Below are 22,580 nucleotides of genomic sequence, written 5' to 3' on the forward strand. Positions count from 1 at the left end.
TTTCTCAATCTATAAAATGGGGGGACTGTGTTCTCAACTCTGGTTCTAAAATAGTATGAACAAGTGAAGACAAAGCAGATATCCTACTGGCATCATCGCATTTCACCACCACGAAGCAAATATGTATTAACTAATATTGGTTCAGTAGATGCTGCTTCAAAAGGAACTTCTGTAGGCATTTGAGAAATTTCTTTGAGAAAATGGAAAAGGATTGATTTTAAAGATAATATATTGCAATGGAAAGCTATTACTTTCCAACAGGGGTAAATACAGATCATAGGTTAACATCTTACTACAAATATAGTTTTAAAAGAAAGTAAAAAAAATCATCTTCCCTGTGGGAAAGAAAGACTATTTATTACTTAGGAATTCCTCCTTCGATAAGACTTCACTCAAGCAAATAAGTTCAATAAAGTCCATTTCTCTTACCCTTCTTCTTTCTTGAGGAAGGGCTATGATAGGGACACAGAATGAACTTGCCGACATTAACCATGAGAGATCAATGTGTGGAAGAAATGTGTGGGAAAGGGAAAGAGAGGAAGAAAATGAGCTAAAGAAAGGGAGAAATGGAAATGAGTCTCTTTTCAGTAGGGAGAACATGTGATAAGGGGAAATTTCTCAGAGGAGATAAAGAATGATATCCCTATCTTGCACAGTAATAGGTAGATGAATTCTAGGAAACTATGAGATCAGTTTCAGGACAAGTGGTTTGCTGAAATTAACAGAGAAATTCTAAAACCGTAAGGCTTCAGTGACCTGAGGTTCCATGCCAGAAAGCAGGTACAAGGAAGCAGGTCAGCATGATTCAGTTCCTCTGCCTCAGAACAGAACAGCTGTGACGCGCTCAGAGGAAGGAAGAAATGAAAACAGAGAACAGTCTCAGGAGCAGGAACAGCTTCTAGGAGCAGAACACTATCTGGGCTTTGGGATTCCAAACAGAAAGAAAAGTACAACACAGATTCTGTGCGTGATTATAAGGTGGGACACCATCCAGGCCCTGTGCTTAGTGGGAACGAGGGCCCTGTACATGAGGGCAGCATCATGGTCACCGGCAGAGCACAGGTCTCAGGCCGCCTGGGGAATCCTGGGGAAGAAAGCCTGGCCCTGCCTCTCCCAAAGTGCCCAATACATCATGTCAGGAAGACAGAATCTAGAAGTTTCAGCCTAAGAGATTCAAAGAATAAAAGAAGGCCACCTATCCCGTACACCAGCAGCCATCCTGGACAGGCACGCTGATTCATCCACGTTTGTCCTCTTCCACGTCCTAAAAGGAATGCAAAGGCCTCACACACTGACTTTAACAATTACAATTACAAACCTTTCTATCTCTGGAGAATTATTTTCTCTTTTATTAACAATATTGCTAATGGTGATAATTCAAATATTTAAAAATAAAACTTTAAGGCAGCATAAAATCAAATTTAAAAAAAGAGGAATAACATTATTGTAGAAAAAGCATCTATCAATAGTTACATGTTACATAAAGATTACATACCAACCATGCCACGCCCCCTCAAATGTATCGTTTTACGCACAAGACTTACCTTTCACATTAGCTCGACTGGTGGGCCGCCCTACATTATTCCTCTGGTGTTTGGTTGACAGATGCTTCCTCTGCCGAGGCGTGCTGGGGGGAGAGGGACCGTAAAGGTTCTCTGTATTTGTTTCATCTGAAAAGTCCTCAGGATCAGACTCAGAATTCTTACAAGCTGAATCTCCCAATGCGCACTCTTGTCTACGGAGCACAACAAGCAGAGAAAACATTCAGGAACGTATGAAGGGAATTCAAACTTCAATGACTTAAAATTTCTTTTAAAAACTCTCCATAACACTTCTCTGTGGATATGTCTCTTCCTCAGCCTTGTAATCTTTCTCCTCTATCTGTACTTGTAGAAACTCATGAAGAGAACATAACGACCGTGTTCCTGCTCTCACCACGAATAAAGAGAACTGATGTGCAGTTCCTGTTGTTTAGAGAATTCTTTCTAACATAAATGAAGTTTAAAACTAAAAACTTAAGGATCAGGGGAAAAAGAGCAAAGGACTAGAAGATACAAATCAACAGAACTAAGCATCACTTACGTGATAGTTGGTGACAAGCTTAACTGCTGAGTGGGCAACTCTTGCCCTGACGTCAGAGTCCCACTGCTTTCGCTTTGTGAAGCACACAGAACAGAAAGCATGACCTGAGCAGCAAAGCAGAGAGCACTGATGACATGTGGTAGGTCAGGGTTTCTGTGTTCTCTGATAAACACTTCAGGGCAGCACTCAGGTTAGGGAAGTTGAAAACTTCCCTAATATGGGAAAGGAAATAGTCAATCAAGTCCAGGAAGCACAGAGAGTCCCATACAGGATAAATCCAAGGAGAAACACGCCAAGACACATATTAATCAAACTATCAAACATTAAATTCAAAGAAAAAATGTTAAAAGCAGCAAGGGAAAAGTAACAAATAACATGCAAGGGAATCCCCATAAGGTTAACAGCTGATCTTTCAGCAGAAACTCTGCAAGCCAGAAGCGAGTGGCAGGACATTATTTAAAGTGATGAAAGGGAAAAACCTACAACCAAGATTACTCTACCCAGCAAGAATCTCATTCAGATTCAACGGAGAAATTAAAACATTTACAGACAAGCAAAAGCTAAGAAAATTCAGCACCACCAAACCAGCTTTACAACAAATGCTAAAGGAACAACAAATGCTAGGCAGGAAACACAAGAGAAGGAAAAGACCTACAATAAGAAACCCAAAACAATTAAGAAAATGGTAATAGGAATATACATATTGATAACTACCTTAAATGTAAATGGATTAAATGCTCCAACCTAAAGACACAGACTGGCTGAATGGATAAAAAAACAAGACCCGTATATACGCTGTCTACAAGAGACACACTTCAGTCCTAGAGACACATACAGACAGAAAGTGAGGAGATGGAAAAAGATATTCCATGCAAATGGAAATCAAAAGAAAGCTGGAGTAGCAATTCTCATATCACACAAAATAGACTTTAAAATAAAGACTGTTACAAGAGACAAAGAAGGACGCCACATAATGATCAATCCAAGAAGAAGATATAACAATCGTAAATATTTATGCACCCAACATAGGAGCACCTCAATACATAAGGCAAATGCTAACAGCCATTAAAGGGGAAATCGACACAATCGTAGCAGAGGACTTTAACACCCCACTTTCTCCAATGGACAGATCATCCAAAATGAAAATAAATAAGGAAACACAAGCTTTAAATGATACATTAAACAAGATGGACTTAACTGATATTTTTAGGACTTTCCACCCAAAAACAACAGAATACACTTTCTTCTCAAGTGCTCATGGAACATTCTCCAGGACAGATCATATCTTGGGTCACAAATCAAGCCCTGGTAAATTTAAGAAAACTAAAATCGTATCAAGTATCTTTTTGGACCACAACACTATGAGACTAGATATCAATTATAGGAATAAATCTGTAAAAAATACGAACACGGACTTCCCTGGTGGTCCAGTGGCTAAGACTCTGCGCTCCCAATGCAGGGGGCCCGGGTTCAATCCCTGGTCCAGGAACTAGATCCCACATGCCTCAACTAAGACCCGGGGCAACCCAAAAAAAAAAAAAAAAAAAATACAAACACATGGAAGCTAAACAATACACTACTAAATAACCAAGAGATAGCTGAAGAAATCAAAGAGGAAATCAAAAAATACCCAGAAAAAAATGACAATGAAAACACAACGACCCAAAACCTATGGGATACAGTAAAAGCAGTTCTAAGAGGGAAGTTTACAGCAATACAATCCTACCTCAAGAAACAGGAAACAATGCAAATAAACAACCTAACCTTATACCTAAAGCAATTAGAGAAAGAAGAGCAAAAAAAACCCAAAGTTAGCAGAAGGAAAGAAATCACAAAGATCAGATCAGAAATAAATGAAAAAGAAATGAAGGAAAGGATAGCAAAGATCAATAAAACTAAAAGCTGGTTCTTTGAGAAGATAAACAAAATTGATAAACCTTTAGCCAGACTCATCAAGAGGGAGAAGACTCAAGTCAATAGAATTAGAAATGAAAAAGGAGAAGTAACAACTGACACTGAAGAAATACAAATGCTCATGAGAGATGACTACAAGCAGCTATATACCAATAAAATGGACAACCTGGAAGAAATGGACAAATTCTTATAAAAGCACAACCTTCCAAGAGTGAACTGGGAAGAAATAGAAAATATAAACAGACCAATCACAAGCAATGAAATTGAAACTCTGATTAAAAATCTTCCAACAGGGCTTCCCTGGTGGCACAGTGGTTGAGAGTCCCCCTGCCGGTGCAGGGGACACGGGTTCATGCCCCGGTCCGGGAAGATCCCACATGCCACAGAGCGGCTGGGCCCGTGAGCCATGGCCACTGAGCCTGTGTATCCAGAGTCTGTGCTCCACAACGGGAGAGGCCACAACAGTGAGAGGCCCTCGTACCTCAAAAAAAATCTTCCAACAAACAAAAGCCCAGGACCACATGGCTTCACAGGTGAATTCTATCAAACATTTAAAGAAGAGCTCACACCCATCCTCTCAAACTCTTCCAAAATATAGCAGAGGGAGGAACACTCCCAAACTCATTCTATGAGGCCACCATCACCCTGATACCCAAACCAGACAAAGATGTCACAAAAAAAGAAAACTACAGGCCAATATCACTGATGAACATAGATGCAAAAATCCTCAACAAAATACTACCAAACAGAATCCAACAGCACATTAAAAGGATCATACACCATGATCAAGTGGGGTGTATCCCAGGAATGCAAGGATTCTTCAGTATACACAAATCAACCAATGTGATAAACCATATTAACAAATTGAAGAATAAAAACCATATGATCAACTTAATAGATACAGAAAAAGCTTTTGACAAAATTCAACACCCATTTATGGTTAAAAACCCTCCAGAAAGTAGGCATAGAGGGAACTTACCTCAACATAATAAAGGCTATATATGACAAACCCACAGCCAACATCATTCTCAATGGTGAAAAACTGAAACCATTTCCACTAAGATCAGGAAAAAGACAAGATTGCCCGCTCTCACCACTATTATACAAAATAGTTTTGGAAGTTTTAGCCACAGCAATCAGAGAAGAAAAAGAAATAAAAGGAATCCAAATCGGAAAAGAAGAAGTAAAACTGTCACTGTTTGCAGATGACATGATACTATACCTAGAGAATCCTAAAGATGCTACCAGAAAACTACTAGAGCTAATCAATGAATTTGCTAAAGTAGCAGGATACAAAATTAATGCACAGAAATCTCTTGCATTCCTATACACTAATGATGAAAAATCTGAAAGAGAAATTAAGGAAACACTCCCATTTACTACTGCAACAAAAAGAATAAAATACCTAGGAATAAACCTACCTAGGGAGACAAAAGACCTGTATGCAGAAAACTATAAGACACTGATGAAAGAAATTAAAGATGATACCAAAAGATGGAGAGATATACCATGTTCTTGGATTGGAAGAATCAACATTGTGAAAATGACTGCACTACCCAAAGCAATCTACAGATTCATTGCAATCACTATCAAACTACCAATGGCAACTTTCACAGAACTAGAACAAAAAATTTCACTATTTGTATGGAAACACAAAAGACCCTGAATAGCCAAAGCAATGTGGAGAAAGAAAAATGGAGCTGGAGGAATCAGGCTCCCTGACTACAGACTACACTCCAAAGCTACAGTAATCAAGACAGTATGATACTGGCACAAAAACAGAAATACAGATCAATGGAACAGGATAGAAAGCCCAGAGGTAAACCCACACACATAGGTCACCTTATTTTTGACAAAAGGAGGCAAGAATATACAACAGAGAAAAGACAGCCTCTTCAATAAGTGATGCTGGGAAAACTGGACAGCTACATGTAAAAGAATGAAATTAGAACGTTCCTTAACACCACACACAAAAATAAACCCAAAATGGGTTAAAGACCGAAATGTAAGGCCAGACACTATAAAACTCTTAGAGGAAAACATAGGAAGAACACTTCATGACATAAATCACAGCAATATCCTTTTTGACCCACCTCCTAGAGAAATGGAAATAAAAACAAAAATAAACAAATGGGACCTAATGAAACTTAAAAGCTTTTGCACAGCAAAGGAAAGCATAAATAAGATGAAAAGACAACCCTCAGAATGGGAGAAAATATTTGCAAATGAAGCAACTGACAAAAGATTAATCTCCAAAATATATAAGCAGCTCATGCAGCTGCATATCAAAAAAACAAACAACCCAATCCAAAAATGGGTGGAAAACCTAAATAGACATTTCTCCAAAGAAGATATACAGATTGCCAACAAACACATGAAAGGATGCTCAATATCACTAATTAGTAGAGAAATGCAAATCAAAACTACAATGAGGTATCACCTCACACTGGTCAGAATGGCCATCATCAAAAAATCTGCAAACAATAAATGCTGGAGAGGGTGTAGAGAAAAGGGAACCCTCTTGCACTGTTGGTGGAAATTTAAATTGATACACCCACTGTGGAGAACAGTATGGAGTTTCCTTAAAAAACTAAAAATAGAACTACCATATGACCCAGCAATCCCACTACCAGACATATACCCTGAGAAAACCATAATTCAAAAAGAGTCATGTACCACAATGTTCACTGAAGCTCTATTTACAATAGCCAGGACACGGAAACAACCTAAGTGTCCACTGACAGATGAATGGATAAAGAAGATGTGGCACATATATACAATGGAATATTACTCAGCCATAAAAAGAAACGAAATTGAGTTATCTGTAGTGAGGTGGATGGACCTAGAGACTGTCATACAGAGTGAAGTAAGTCAGAAAGCGAAAAACAAATACCGTATGCTAGCACATATATATGGAATCTAAAAAAAAAAAAAAAAAAAAAAAAAGATTCTGAAGAACCTCGGGGCAGGACAGGAAAAAAGATGCAGACGTGGAGAATGGACTTGAGGACATGGCGGGGGGAAGGGTAAGCTGGGATGAAGTGAGAGAGTGGCATGGACATATATACACTACCAAATGTAAAACAGATAGCTAGTGGGAAGCTGCTGCATAGCACAGGGAGATCAGCTCGGTGCTTAGTGACCAACTAGAGGGGTGGGATAGGGAGGGTGGGAGGGAGAGGCAAGAGGGAGGGGATATGGGGATATATGTATACATATAGCTGATTCACTTTGTTATACAGCAGAAACTAACACAACATTGTAAAGCAAATATACTCCAATAAAGTTGTTTTAAAAAAAAAAAAGCAGCCTGAGAAAAACAACTTAGTTTGGAAGCTTTAGCTAAGAAACAATACATAATGGGGGGAGGGGTAGGAAGAGAAATCAAGCTAAAGTTTATTCCTTTAAAAAAAAACCATTTAGACACAAAATCTAGGAAAATAAATACTAGTTCTAAGCTCAAGAGAACTTGCATCATTTCAATTAACTAACCAAAAGCATCCAAAACCTCATTCTGTATCAGTTCATGTGAGATGAGCTAATGTGGTCAGTTGACTGGTTCAGAATGTTCCCATGGATACCAATTATTTTGGATGGGGAAAGTAGTACAAGGTCTACATCAGCTGCCCTGAAACATTTTTCTTACTTGTGTTTGAAAACATACAAATGTGAAATGTCTTTCTGGTACTAAACTTCTGACAGTCACAGAAAACAATGTTGCATTCTTTTAAAATAAAACTTTGCTCAAGTACCCTTCACTTGACACAGAATCCGGTCTAAGAAAAGCATGTCTTAAACTCAACCCACGGGGGTTTAGTGTAGTTTTTAAATGAAACATGTGAAAGACAAAAATTCAAATAACTTGGGGTTAAATAGTTCTGCTCTGACATAGTAGGTGAAACCACATGGTGCCTGAAATAGCTCAAAAATGATGAAGTTGGATTAGATGAGCTTGAGAACATCGGTGGTTTTGCAAAAGCCCTAAAAAACAAACAAACAAAATAGTTCATTAAAAGTTGTTTAGCAAAGCCCTTAAACATAAAATATTTCATTCCAGGGCTTCCCTGGTGGCGCAGTGGTTGAGAGTCCGCCTGCCGATGCAGGGGACACGGGTTCGTGCCCCGGTCCGGGAAGATCCCACATGCCACGGACCGGCTGGGCCCGTGAGCCATGGCCACTGAGCCTGCACGTCCGGAGCCTGTGCTCTGCCACAACGGGAAAGGCCGCAGCGGTGAGAGGCCCGCGTACCGCAAAGAAAAAAAAAAAAAATTTCATTCCACATGAGCGCAGTTCTCAGCCGTGTGGCGCTGTCTCCGCCACCTCCACCTCCCCGTTAACCTATTCCCTATTAAGTAATAATTAAAGGCAGGCATTTGCCACTGTGGGAAAGGGAGGAGGGGTAGGCAGAGGGGTTGGATTTTCTAAGTTTCTTTTTTAAAGAACTTATACACAATAGCTTGCTTGGCTTCAGTATAAATTAAAAGGAGCTAAGCTAAGTTTGAGGTGGCACAGGTCGGTGTGTACTGTAAAAGCCAATACTTAGCTGATCTTTACTATCGGCTGGCAGTTGAACATTTATCAGCCTACCTCCAGGTAAGCCGTTATCAAATCTCAAGTTCATCCAACATTCACTATGTAACTTTTGCATTGATTCAGAGTGTAGGGTCTTTACAAACCTAGCATGCCTTCATTATTTTTCAGTATAGACACTCAAACTTTTTTCTTTAACTAAAATTCTTTTTCTTAAACGAAAGTAGATATTTTAAAACAAGATTGTCTATGGAAATGAACAAGAGACTATCCCCCCAACTAGACCTGAAGCTCCATGAAGGCAGGGACCTCATCTGTCTTTTTTACCACTGTTCCTCCAGTGTCTAGAACAGTGCCTGGTACAGATGACATGCCCAATAACTGTCTGCTGAATAAACGGATTTGTAAGGTTAACAATTTTATCTCTGATACTTCAGACATAATTATTATCTAAATTGTATTTTAATAAAATCACATTTAATAATTTGAAGAATGTAAATTTTTAAAGGCTACAAGAACTAAAGATAGACTTCTGACAATAATATTGTTTAACTGACACTGTAACCCTAGGTGCGAACATGACTATTTACTGACCAAAACAAGAGCAATGGAGTATGGTATAAGGAATAATGGTTTTGGAATCAGAATGACACGGGCTGAAATCCCTTCGTTCCCACATTTAACAGTAAGAATACAAGTTTTAATCAAATTATTGTTTGCTTACTAACACTTTCATTTATTGAAATACATATTAAAAGCATCAAAAATGAGACATGCAAATAAAAAATCTGAAACATCTGTGTTGGCTGTTACTTTGCTGGCCTCCCAGCATTCACATCCTTGTATAATCATCTCCTCTTGAATGCAGGTTGACCCTGTGACCTGCTTTAACCAATGCAATGTAGCAAAAGTGACTCTGGGTCAGTTCTGGGCCTAAGCCTTAAGAAGGCCACCTTTGTACTCCAGGGCATGCTAGCCACCATGTAAGAAATTCAACTACCCTGAGACTGCCATGGTCTTCAAAGCCTAACTAGCCAGGTGGAGAGGCTGCATGAAGGAGAAACCAGATAGGTCAAAGTCTTGCTAAGCTCCCATCCCAGCTGACAGTCAGTGCCAACTTGCTAGTGTGTGAGTGAGGCTATTTTGGACCTTCCAGCTGTCCCTGAGCCCAAGCCAACACCACGAAGCGCAGAAGAACCACTCAATACCGTAACAGATAATAAATGGTTTTTACTTTAAGCCATTAAGCTTTGGTATGGTTTGTTAAATTAAAATAGATAACTGACAAACATAAAAAGTTAAACATTTTATTTTTACTTTAAGCCCATGAATGGGTTTAAATCTGCCACGACTTTGATGAGGCTACAGCTTTGTCTTTTGGTGTGAGTCCCTGAGAAAAGTCACGAGTCAACTTTGTCACATATACCACAACCAAAGCACTGCATCTGCCATCCCCACTCTCTAGTTCTTTAAAATGGAACAAGAATTTAAAGATTTTCAGAGGGTAATTTTTCTGGATTACCTAAACTTCAACAGTTCTCTCCTATCCCTAATTTGATGGTAAGTTTCTTTTCACGACCTATCTTTTGGAGACTTTCCAAAGCATTCCAAATTAGTTTATACAGAAACTACAATTCTCTTTTGCATTCACATCTCATATATTTGCATAATAGTTTACTAAATTCTGCAATTACAATTAAAGCGTACAATAGACCTAAAAAGATTTAGGAACAAACCAGGAACTCCTGATAAGCATATAGTTCAATTGATGGGAACGGAAAATCACAGGCATTCTAGAGACAGCCTATTAGTCATAGGCATTCATGATGCTGTGAGCGTCAGTCAATATGTCTTATAGAAGAAATGGATAGGGTTAGGTCTTGGAAAGGGTTACATAGATGAGTGTATAAGGCCTGCCTGGCTTAGATCTTCTAGAAGTCTTTTATTTCACACAAAGATTTTTACAAGGTATACTTTAGCAGTCCTGATGTAGGTCAAACAAAATAGAACACAAAGATAGAAAACATATATATATATATATGAAGAAAAATTATCCCACATGGATAAACTTTACTCATCATTAGAAACAAAAATAATTACAAGCTATTTTTAAAATATTTTCAGATGAAGGCTTTCAGAAAATAAAATCATATAAACAAATATTACAAAATGCTTTAAAGACTTCACATTATTATTCTTCACTTCTGGTTAACCAGAAGATATCCAAAAAGAACTAGAACAAAAAAAAGAGAGAAAAGTTTTAGGTATTCGAAAACATATGAGTCATGCTATAGATAAAAGACAAGTGTGATTATTTCTATTATTTCTGCAATTTTACTGCCAACAGTTGAGTACTTAAAAACAAGGGGACAGGGCTTCCCTGGTGGCACAGTGGTTAAGAATCCGCCTGCCAACGCAGGGGACAAGGGTTCGAGCCCTGGTCCGGGAAGATCCCGCATGCCACGGAGCAACTAAGCCCGTGCGCCACAACTACTGAGCCTGCGCTCTAGAGCCCGCGAGCCACCACTACTGAGCCCGCAGGCCTAGAGCCCGTGCTCCTCAGTAAGAGAAGCCACCGCAATGAGAAGCCCACGTACCACAACGAAGAGTAGCCCCCGCTTGCCGCAACTAGAGAAAGCCCGCGCGCAGCAACAAAGACCCAAAAACAAGGGGACAAAGAAAAAGACACTTTCAAGTGTGCGTTCTTATTTTTGCCAGTTCTAATGACCCCCAAAATGTGAGTATATCTATTGATATATCTTTATCCAAAGCTTTGCAAATCAATACTAGATTGTATGTGTACAGATTAGCAAGGAGACAATCAAAAGGGAATAAAAACTCTTCTTAGGTGCACCTGGTTGTACAGGAGTGGATGCAGGGAGCACTTCTTTCAATACAGGAAGTGAAAATAAGCACCACTTCAGTCTCACTGTGGATGCAATTTACAATGAAATGCCAAAGAAAAAAACATTTAAAGAAAAGCAACATAAAATGATGATTCATTCAAAGGTTTTTATAGGCTTAAGTAAAGAGAACTCTGGGACTAAGGCAGGGACATCTGAAAGATGAAAACCTGCGTCAAAGCTGGGAGGAAAAACAAACAAAGAGGCTTATCCCTATGCCAAGTGCACCCAAAACATTTAAAGAGTTTAAAGAGACACAAGACAAATGTTTAAAACTTTAAACATAGCAAAAAAGAATTATGATCTCCCTCTACTTTCTTGCTTACAAGTGAGAACATTTAAAAAATCCCCTTATTGTAATTTGAATTTATATCTGAAAAAAGTATTTTATGTCGTTACTTCCCATGTAATTCTCAGAAATCAAGTAACTGAAGAGCCACTTTCTGTAGGAAACAGATGAGTTGTCTGCATCGCCTTATCTTTTTTCTAATTTAAATTTTAAAAAGTTACTATAAATATAAATATGCTCTATGACACACATAAACTTTCAAAAGATGAACTCCAACTGTTGAGGGGATAAATCGAGGAAAAATACAAGCGTATGAGATACTCTCCCAGGGTTTTCAGTGAAGAAAAATGGAAAGAAAAGTGGGAAAAGCAATTAGGACAATTTGGACATTAAATCTCTCACCTCTGCTTTGACACTAGCACAGAAAGAGCTCATTTATCTGGAGACCAGATCTTGGTTTCCAATACCACGCATCAACAAAAGAACAAGGACTTCTTGGAGAGATGGCTGATTCCAGGATGGGGGCAAGGAAGATGTAATGTGAGCTTGAAGTATCTTGTAAGTGCACCAAGTGAGGAAGTGTTCAAAAAACAAAAAAGCAATGGGATCATGTTAAAAGGACACAGGAGCAACCGAAAGAGCTCCCACTGGCCGAAGCTGGAACAATCTGAGCAAGAAAATAAATGACAGAGCACTGGATTCTAATCATGAATCCATGAGTTCATATGGATATAAACAATTACTACATAAATAACCAGGAGAAGAGACAAATCTGGACAGAAAAAACCCAAACAATTTACGCAGCCAAGTGATCAAAGTTAACATCATCAGTGACAAGTCACGTTGAGAGCATGAGCTCCTGATCTGATGAGAAGGGCACTTCACCTCTATGGTCATCTTCCCAAAACCCATAACTACAGCCAAACCATGATAAAAACAGCAGACAAACCCAAACTGAGGAACAGTGTAGAAAATACCCGACTGGCACCCCTTAAACTGTTCAAGTCATCAAAAACAAAGAGGGTCTGAGAAACTGTAACAGCCAGGACACGGATAAGGAGACATGATGACTAAATATAATGTGGTGTCCTGGATGGGATCTGGGAAGAAGAAAAGAACATTAGGAAAAATGAATGAAACTGGAATAAAGTACAGAGTTTAAGTAAATAATAATGTGCCAATATTGTATCGTTAGTTGTAACAAATATACACTGTAATGTAAGATTTAACAACAGAAGAAACTGGACACAGGATATATGGAAATTCTCTGTACTATCTCCAACTGTCGCTAAATCTAAACTACTCTAAAATTCAAAATTTATTTAAAAATTAATTAATATAATGACATTATATGGAAGAGTTCCATGACAATGCTGAAGAAATTTGGGTTACTATACAGGTATAAAAGACTAAGAGCCAGGACTAAATGAAAAATGTAACATTAATTATAAAATTAAGCCATTCTTTATCAGTATAACCAAGATTGCGGTTGTAAAACAATTTTTAAATGGTAGGTGAGGAAATGCCATTTAAAACAGTGACTTCCTAAACTGGGATATGCATCAGATTTCTATTTATGCTTTTCATCAGCTATATAATTTGTCACACAGTAATGAACAATTTTCATTGTAACAGTGTAACTACTACCTTACATACCGGAACCAACCATCTGCCAGACACTGTGCTAAACATCCTACATGATCTCATTTACTCCCTATGGATTAAGGACTATGGCACCGTTTTAGGAAAGGATACTTTGCCCAGAAGGCTCGTCCTCGTTGATTATGAGAATTACCATGTAGTCTCATTATCAAATACCTATCGCTCAATTAGGCAATCTACAAATGCTATGCCATTTGGTCTTCCCAACACCACTGCAAGTACTATCACAATCCCTATGTTGCAGAATAGGAAAAGGAGTTACAAAGGTAACTTGCCTGCTCCCTGCGAAGTGTCTGTGCCGAACTGGAGCCCTGGTCTGACCCCAAGGCCCGGGACCCTCCCAACTTCAGCCCACCCCTCACTCCTAGGTCACTGGGATGTCTGCCTTCTCCCAAAGGCAGGCACAGAGGAGTACCTCCCCTGTGGAAGGAGGTCCCTACTGGCTGGAGAAAAAGCCTGGGGACAGTTCAGGGACTGAGTTCTCTGGCCAGCTCTGGGGCTCCCTTCTTTGGTGAAGTCTTTTAGCCACTCTAGGTCTATACTTCCTCACCTGTCAGCCTAGGTAAGACGCTGAGTCTAAATTCCAGCCTGGGGAGACACAGCGTGCTTATGATACAAATGACAGGGGGAAAAGTGAGAGTTTTGTTTGGCCTGCTTATGTCTGCATATCAAATAAAAGGTGTAACTCAACTCCACTCTCCCTCTGGTAGCTTCCTACAGCCCCTAACAAGTATAGGAACCACACCCTGTCTTCCCTGGAACACCAAAGTACTATTCCTCTAACAGAGGACTCATCAGACCAGGCTGCTGTTTCCGTTTCATGTAAATCTGTGTGTGTTTAAGACTAAAAAAGTGTGAAACTACCCACTACAGGGAAAGAAAAACAGGCCTTTTAAATTAGAGGCCAGTTATTTGGAATTAACAACAATTAACTTTGTTTGAGAATGGATTTTGTGTAAGAGATAGAAAACGATATAAAATTTTTAAATGTATGTTATTTCATTCCCTTTCAGTTTTTTGTTTCTTGGGTCTCTAGTCCAATGATTTATTTATTTACAGTTGAAAACACATATTAACTGTTTCATACTGCACTATGTGTGCATGTGTGTCAACTACACCATTAGACCTTCACTTCATTCACCATCGGCCCTACTGGACACGCGCTGTGCTAGGAGCTGAGGAAACATACAATAGTGAACAAGAGAATCACCATTCCTTCCCTCTTAAAGTTTTCAACCTATAGAAAGAACGAGGTATTTAGCATATAAGTACACACACAAAAGTCTTTAAAGTGCAGTTCTTCATTATGCTGTGAAGGAAGATTACAAAGCATACCAGCAGACAGGATCTAGCCTGAAGAACCCACAGGGTGATAATAAAGAATACAGCTCCAAAGAAGGAACACTTAAACGGAAACTCAGAAGCTCTGAAGGCACTGACCAGAAGGGGGGAGGGGGGGTGGCTGAGACAGAAGAGCCCACAGCTCATTTGAGAAACATAAAGGCCATGATGGCCTAGAGTAGAGGGCAGAGCAAACAAGAGCGCCCAAAGGGGCAGGCAGTCATCAGATTACGCTAAAGCAGATTCATCCTAGAAGAAAGGTGCAGCCACAAAGAGCATTAAGTAGGGGAAGGGCATGAGTGAACTGACCTTTCTCGTCAAAGTATTTCCCACATCACCTTACACTAGCAGACAGGCATAAAGATATAACACAAGGCCTCTCAACTATTCAATCTTAAAGTCAATCTAAACAACTATTCTGTCTACACTAGGCCAACAAGCAAGACCAATTCACCTGCCAGGAGCCAACAGAGGAGGAAAAAAAGAATTGTTCACTTGAGAGGAGTTATGAAATCCTTAAAAATGGCAAGTTAACATCTAAGAAATAAAACACTATTCAACATCAAAGATGTAATTAAAGACACAGACAAAAAGTTTGTCTCATGGGCTTCCCTGGTGGCACAGTGGTTGAGGGTCCGCCTGCGAACGCAGGGGACACGGGTTCGTGCCCCGGTCCGGGAAGATCCCACGTGCCGCGGAGCGGCTGGGCCCGTGAGCCATGGCCGCTGAGCCTGTGTGTCCGGAGCCTGTGCTCCGCAGTGGGAGAGGCCACAACAGTGAGAGAGGCCCGCGTACCACACACACAAAAAAGAAAAGTTTGTCTCATGAAAAACATAACTTTCTTCTAACTAAAAACTATATAAACTGGGGGAAATAATTATAATGTACCTAAAAAAATTTTAGAAAGAAGCTCCTATTTTTAATTTTATAGTTTTCTTCACTAAGAACATAATTGGTAACTGCGGTTGAATACATAAGGCTAATGTGAAATTAACTGGAAATGTCGGGCCTGAAGGCCCGTGAGTATATAAATACCACTCACAGTTTCCGAAAAGAAGTATCTCACAGTATATAATTAAATGCAACATGTACAAAATACAGGGAATGTAAAAAATAAAGTATCAAAACTATATTACTTTATATCTCCATCACAGAGACTATGAGTCCTTTGAAACTGAATGTAAATTTTAATCACATCCATTTTTGGAGTCAAGAGTCCATAGCTTTATCAGATTCTCAAATGTAGTCTATGACCCACAAAGGGTATAGAAGCATGGACCTAGACAATATTTACCACACAGTTAGCAGGGTTCTCCTTTCAAAATATCTCATCCTGACATATACTAAACAGACATTCAAAGGATAAAGGTATCAGATGAATAAGTAATTCAAATCAATACTCAAGCTACAAGGTTGCTTCCACCCGCACTAGGCAAGAATAACAACCGCCCTCCAGACCACATACACTGGCTTTGCCCAAAGCTGACTTCTAAATCACATCAATGTCAAGTGCACCAAATAAGACAGCAATTTTCAATCTTTTGTGACACTCTGTTGTTTTACGTTTGGAATGACACCGTCCTCCATGCTTCTTGTAAAAGTGGTTAATTAAAATAAATTAACATTTAATTTAACAGCCCAATTAATTTAGGAATAATTAGAAAAATCCTTAAATGGTTCATAAGCAAGGCTACAACTGAATACAATAAAGGCAAAGCCTCTTGGAAAAAAAATTTAAGCAAACATGGAACACAATGGTTTGGTGAATGAGATAAAAGGAGAATGTTTCATATAATACATTACTAGAGACGTGAACGCAGAAGAAAACAATTACAAGAATAAAGTTACTGGGGCTTCCTTTGTGGCACAGCAGTTAAGAATCCACCTGCCAATGCAGGGGATACGGGTTCGAGCCCTGGTCTGGGAAGATGCCACAGAGCAACGAAGCCCATGCACCACAACTACTGAGCCTGCACTCCAGAGCCCGTGAGCCACAACTACTGGAGGCTGCGATCCACAACTACTGAAGGCTGCGATCCACAACTACTGAAGCCCATGCACCTAGAGCCCATGCTCCACAACGAGAAGCCACGGCAATGAGAAGCCCATGCACCGCAACAAAGGGTAGCCCCCACTCGCCACAACTAGAGAAAGCCTGCGCACAGCAACAAAGACCCAATGCAGCCAAAAATAAAGAAATAAAATAAATTTATTTTAACAAAAAAAGAATAAAGTTATTTATAAAACTGACATACAAGGGTAGAAACCATGGAAGAAAAAGAGATTTAAGCAGTGATTTTCCAGTGATAATTTTGGGTTTATCTTTCTTGAGGCTAATTGAACTGTTTGAATCTATGGGTTTATAGTGTTTGTTCATCAAATGTGAAACATTTACAGCCATATTTCTTAAAATATGTTTTTCAGTTTCCCCCCCTCGCTTTCCTCTTTCAGGAACTCCATTACAGATGTGCAGAGGGCCTGATATTATCCCATACGTCGCTGATGTTCTATACATTTTTTTCTAGTCGGTGTACTCTCTGTACTACATTTTGCATAGTTTCTATTGCTATGTCCACAAGTTCAAAATTTTTTCTACAGTGCCTACTCTGTTGATAATCCCAACCAGTGTATTTGTCATTTCAGATACTGTATTTTTCATCTTCAGACATTCCATTTGGGTTTTTTTTAATATCTTTTATTTTTCTCCAATGTTCATGCTCTCCTTTAAATATACCTGAACATAATTCAATAATAAAAAGACAAATAAACCAATTAAAAATGGGGAAAGGATCTGAATACACACTTCTCCGAAGATATACAAATGGCCAACAAGCACCTGAAAAGATGCTCACCATCACTAGGAAAATACAAATCAAAACCATGAGATAGTACTTTTCATCCATTAGGGTGGTTATAATCAAAAAGTCAGAAAGGGACTTCCCTGGCAGTCCAGTGGTTAAGACTCCGCACTTCCAATGTAGGGGGCACGGGCTCAATCCCTGGCCAGGGAACTAAGATTTCACGTGCTCTGCAGTGCGGCCAAAAATAAATAAATAAATAGTTTAAAGTCAGATAATAACAAGCATGGGCAAGGATGTGAAGACATCAGAACTCTCATACACTGCTGGTGGGAATGTCAAGTGGTGCAGCCAGTTTGAAAAACGTATGACCCAGCAATTAGACTCCTAGGTATATATATGCAAGAAAAATGAAAACATATGTCCACACAAACAACTGTATAAACACTTGAATGTTTATAGCGGCATCACTCATACTAGCCAAAAGGTGGAAACAACCCAATGTCTATCGAGTGAAGAACGGATAAGCAAAATGTAGCATATGCATTTAGTGAAACATTATTCAGCCAAACAAAGGAATGAAGGACTCATACATGGTACAACATGGGTGAAACTTGCAAACATTAGGCTAAATAAAAGCTGTCATAAAAGACCATATATTATATGATTCAATTTATAAAACATGTTCAGAACAGGCAAATATACCGACACAGAAAGTAGACTAATGGTTGCTTAGGACTGGGAGGGATGGGGGTTGGGAGGCAGCAGTAGCTAAAGGGTACCAGGTTTCTTTCTGAGGTAATTAAAACACTCGAAAATTGACCAGGTGATGTTTGCACGTACCTTCGAGCACACTAAAACAACCGATCTGGACACTTTAAATGCGCGAACCGTATGCCATGTGAATTACAACTCAATAAATTTATTTTATTTTTTTTCCCCTTCCCTTTTTTTTTTTCGTGGGGACACCTCGGATATGAACCAAGGACCTCTTGATTGGCAGAAAGCTATTTAAAACAAAATAAATACGTAAAGGCAAGATACCTACTCCTATAGTTCTCTTACTCTCCATGTAAAACCCAGTTTCAGTCAGAATACTTTCTGATAGCCTAGAAATGGAATGTTTAAGAATTCAAATATATATACTTTAAGGTCAGTACAAGCTTTTAGCACCAAAAAAAAAGGGGCTATCTCACTTGTTCATGTCCTGAAGAAATTCTGAACAGCAAAACACTTGGGAAACTGTATGGTACAGATCTCTACATAACCAAATTACCTTACTTTAATCACCTATTATTCAAATTCTAACAAAATAATTTGAAAAAGCACTAGCAAATGAGCAGGATTTGAACAGAAGGCAATCCTATTTCTACTAAAACAAGGGGAATTAGGGATCTTATGACAGGTTCTACATCAACTCTCATTCAGAGAGCGATTCTAAGAGGAGCGCTCTTACCAGGTATGTAAGATGTAGTATCCAGCGATGCAAAAACGAATAGAAATCTTGCATACGGAACCTTAAGAAAAGACACTCCTTTGTCTTTTATTAGTTCACAAATTCTCAGAAAATGAGAACAGAAAGGGAATACAAAGGAAGAGGTGCCAAGAACCAGTAAAATTATTAAAGTCTTGTCAGTGATAATTCATTGAATTAACTCATTCATTCCATTAACAGATACTTATGCAGTATCTACCATGTACATAGCTATTAGAACAAGATTTACAGTGATATAAAAATACATACAACCTACATTATAAGCTCTTTTATGGCTTACAGTTTACGTAAGCTATGGTATTTTTCCATAAAATATAGAAAATGGTACTTATGGTATTTTTCCAGAAAAAAATGGGTCTGAAATGATTTTCCCTTAATTACATGTGTTGGACTTCCTAGCTTTAAAGAAATGGAAGAAAATTTAAAAGAAAATATTTAACTATGTGAACATTTAAAACTTCAATATATAAAAAAATAATAACTAAACATATTAAAAGTTAACCTGGAAAAAAAAATGTCCTTAATTTATAAAAGAGTCATTATTGTAAAGCAATTATACTCCAATAAATATGTTAAAAAAAAAAAAAGACTCATTAAAACTGGCAAGAGGGCTTCCCTGGTGGCGCAGTGGTTGAGAGTCCGCCTGCCGATGCAGGGGACACAGGTTCGTGCCCCGGTCCGGGAAGATCCCACATGCCGCGGAGCGGTTGGGCCAGTGTGAGCCATGGCCGCTGAGCCTGCCCGTCCGGAGCCTGTGCTCCGCAACAGGAGAGGCCACAGCAGTGAGAGGCCCGTGTACCGCAAAAAAAAAAAAAAAAAAAAAAAAAAAAAAACTGGCAAGAAAAACCCTAAGATACAAACAGCAAAATAAGCAAAGAATATAAAAAGATAATTCACAAAATAAATTTAAGTAGCAATAAAACATGAAAATAGTTCCACCTATTTAGTAACCAGACACTCAAATTAAAACAAGATAACCCTTTCCGGGCTATTAAATTAGCAAAGACTTTTTATAATAATACTCAAAGCTAGAAATCTAGTAAGGTAAGCACTATTTGTGGCCTATACATTCATATAATCTTTTCAGAAGAAAATGTTTAACAGTAGATATTAAAACTCTGAAATGTGTTCAAACTCCTTTCAAATTCTACATTCAGGAAATGACTTTACGAGAGCAGCCAGAAGAGCATTAAGAGCTGTGGATCAGCACGTTCACGGCAGTGCTACCCAGGACAGCAAGAAACTGGTAATACGTAAATGGTTTAGAGCATGACCATAAACTGAAATTATAGAGCTATTTTTAAATGATGTTTTAATATTTTTACTAACATGGCAAACGCTCACAATATGTTCAGATAATATATCATGCCCACCTCAGTCTAGAGGGACCTCTTCTCACCCCTGTATAATTTACTTGGCAATTAATCATTCTTTTGATATCTTTTACTGCTATAATAAACTATTATTTAAATCATTCACCACATCCTTTCACATTTATGCCTAAGGAGACAGCATATAAAATACAGGACCACAGACTCTGAAGCATAACAAGGATGAATGTGTCCTGACTCCAGGTATTCTAAACTAATACATCCATCTCTCTCTCTCTCTCTCTCTCTCCCTCTCTCTCTCTCTCTCTCTCTCTCTCTGTCTCTCTCTATCTCTCTATATATCTATCTCTCTCTCTCTCTCTATCTCTCTCCCCTTTATTTATGTTTTTGGCCGCACTGCACAGCACACAGGATCCTACTTTCCAGACCAGGGATTGAAACTGCGCCCCCTGCAGTGAAAGCCAGGAGTCCCAACCACTGGATCACCAGCGAAGTCCCCTGAACTAATACATCTCTTAAAGACTCACTTTCTCCACCTGAAAAATGCACATCTATTTTACAAGTTCATTGTAATCATTATATAAAACATGTTATACTATTTGAATGATGGTACACAGGTACATGATAGATGTAAATTTACCATTTCTGCACCAGACCATGAATTATAAAGCTTCTATTTACCTTATCTCTTCTCCTTAACTAAATTATAAATCCCCTGAAGACAGGGCATGTTTTACGTTACACTTACACATAATACAAGTATTATCTACCTGCCTAGGCGACTGTGAGAGGATTCAGAAGACAAGTGCCATTTGAAATGACTGCAGTAGAAAAGTGAGGAAAGGGTAGTTGATACACAGGAACCAATCTACTCAAAGGCAAGAAGTTGAGAAAAAAGATGCCATGTTCAGGAACGGGAGAGATGTTCAGTGTGGATGACGTCTATTTGGCCTGGACCTTAAGCTTAAAGGAGTTTCAAATTTAGCTACCTTTGAGCGGCAAATTTGTTTAGGGATGTATTGAAAGGTCCGCTCACAAACAGACTTTAAGTGAAATTCATGGCCTCCCTATTTCTAGCTAAATCTGAGGGTAGGGAGATCTCCAACCCAGAAAGCTCCCTGGACCAGGGGGTAGGGGAGAGGAGAGGGGAGTTGTTATTTACTGGACACAGAGTCTCCGTTTTGCAAGATGAAGAGTTCTGGAGATCTGCCACAGTGTGAACGAATATACTTAAACACTACTAAGCTGAACACTTAAAAATGATTACAATGGTAAAAAACAACCCCCCCAAAACCCTGAGTGAATAAAAACACCCTGGGATACGTTTACACAATGAAGTACTTTATAGTAACAAAAATAAAAGAACCACTATCACCCAAAACAACATAGGTGAATCTCATGAACATCATGTTGCATGAAAGATGTGAAATATCACTAAGTGTCGGGGCAATGAGGAGAGGAGGGTAGTGGCCGTGCGGGGGCAGAAGGGGTCTCCAGGGTGCTGCTTCCTTCACACAGGTGATCTTTACAAGAGCAGGTTCACTTCTAGATAATTTATCATGCTACGCATTTCATATATATATTATACAAATGTCTGTGTTACATTATACAACAGCAAATATTACACAAAAATTTAAAATAAAAAAACCTGAGGGAACCTACCAGGTCCCACCTAATTGGTCAATTGGTCTCTCTTTCTCTTTCATCTCTGTATTATCAAATTCTGTGAATTGCCTATATAGTTACCTCTATTATATATAATTCAATATGTAAAATTCTGTACTTAGAGAGGAACAGATTATACCTAAAATATATATAGGTATACTCTTTAATACTGCAATTTCATTTCCAGGATTTTATCCTAATAAAATATCTTGGATATACATAAAGACTGAGCCAAAAAGAATGTTCATAACATTGTTGCTTATAATAGCTAAAGAAATGGAAACACCCTAAAAGTCCAACAAAGGACTAGTTAAATTAATTAAGATCACAAGCAGCTTCCTGGAATAGAAACATCAGAAAACACTCAATGGGGGTCAGGAGGCAGCTGCTACACAACAGAGGCTCCCACTGGCAGACAGAGATTACCCCCAATACTATGTAATAAGAATCACTACATCCCACTTTAAGTTTTCCATCACCTACAGACAGGTGCTTGTTTTACTCGGCTGCTTCCCTGAAAGCACCTAGCATCGGCTACAGTCCAGGGTGCCCGTCTTCAACAAAGAAGGG

At 38.8% G+C, this 22,580-nt stretch overlaps 1 protein-coding gene across 3 annotated transcripts in view; it reads right to left on the minus strand.

Moving 5' to 3' along the window:
- Positions 1-22,580, minus strand: part of MAP3K4 (mitogen-activated protein kinase kinase kinase 4) — a 110,496-nt gene that overhangs the window by 75,799 nt on the left and 12,117 nt on the right. For 2 of the 3 annotated variants that reach the window (XM_060029666.1, XM_060029665.1), the window contains exon 2: positions 1,545-1,735. In XM_060029666.1, the coding sequence (XP_059885649.1) occupies positions 1,545-1,735 (191 nt within the window). Of the gene's footprint in view, positions 1-1,195; positions 1,265-1,544; positions 1,736-22,580 lie in introns of all 3 variants that reach the window. The other variant, XM_060029667.1, reaches the window with a different exon arrangement.

The sequence above is a fragment of the Delphinus delphis genome, chromosome 14 (assembly GCF_949987515.2).
Source record: "Delphinus delphis chromosome 14, mDelDel1.2, whole genome shotgun sequence".
Classification (NCBI taxonomy): Eukaryota; Metazoa; Chordata; class Mammalia; order Artiodactyla; family Delphinidae; genus Delphinus; species Delphinus delphis.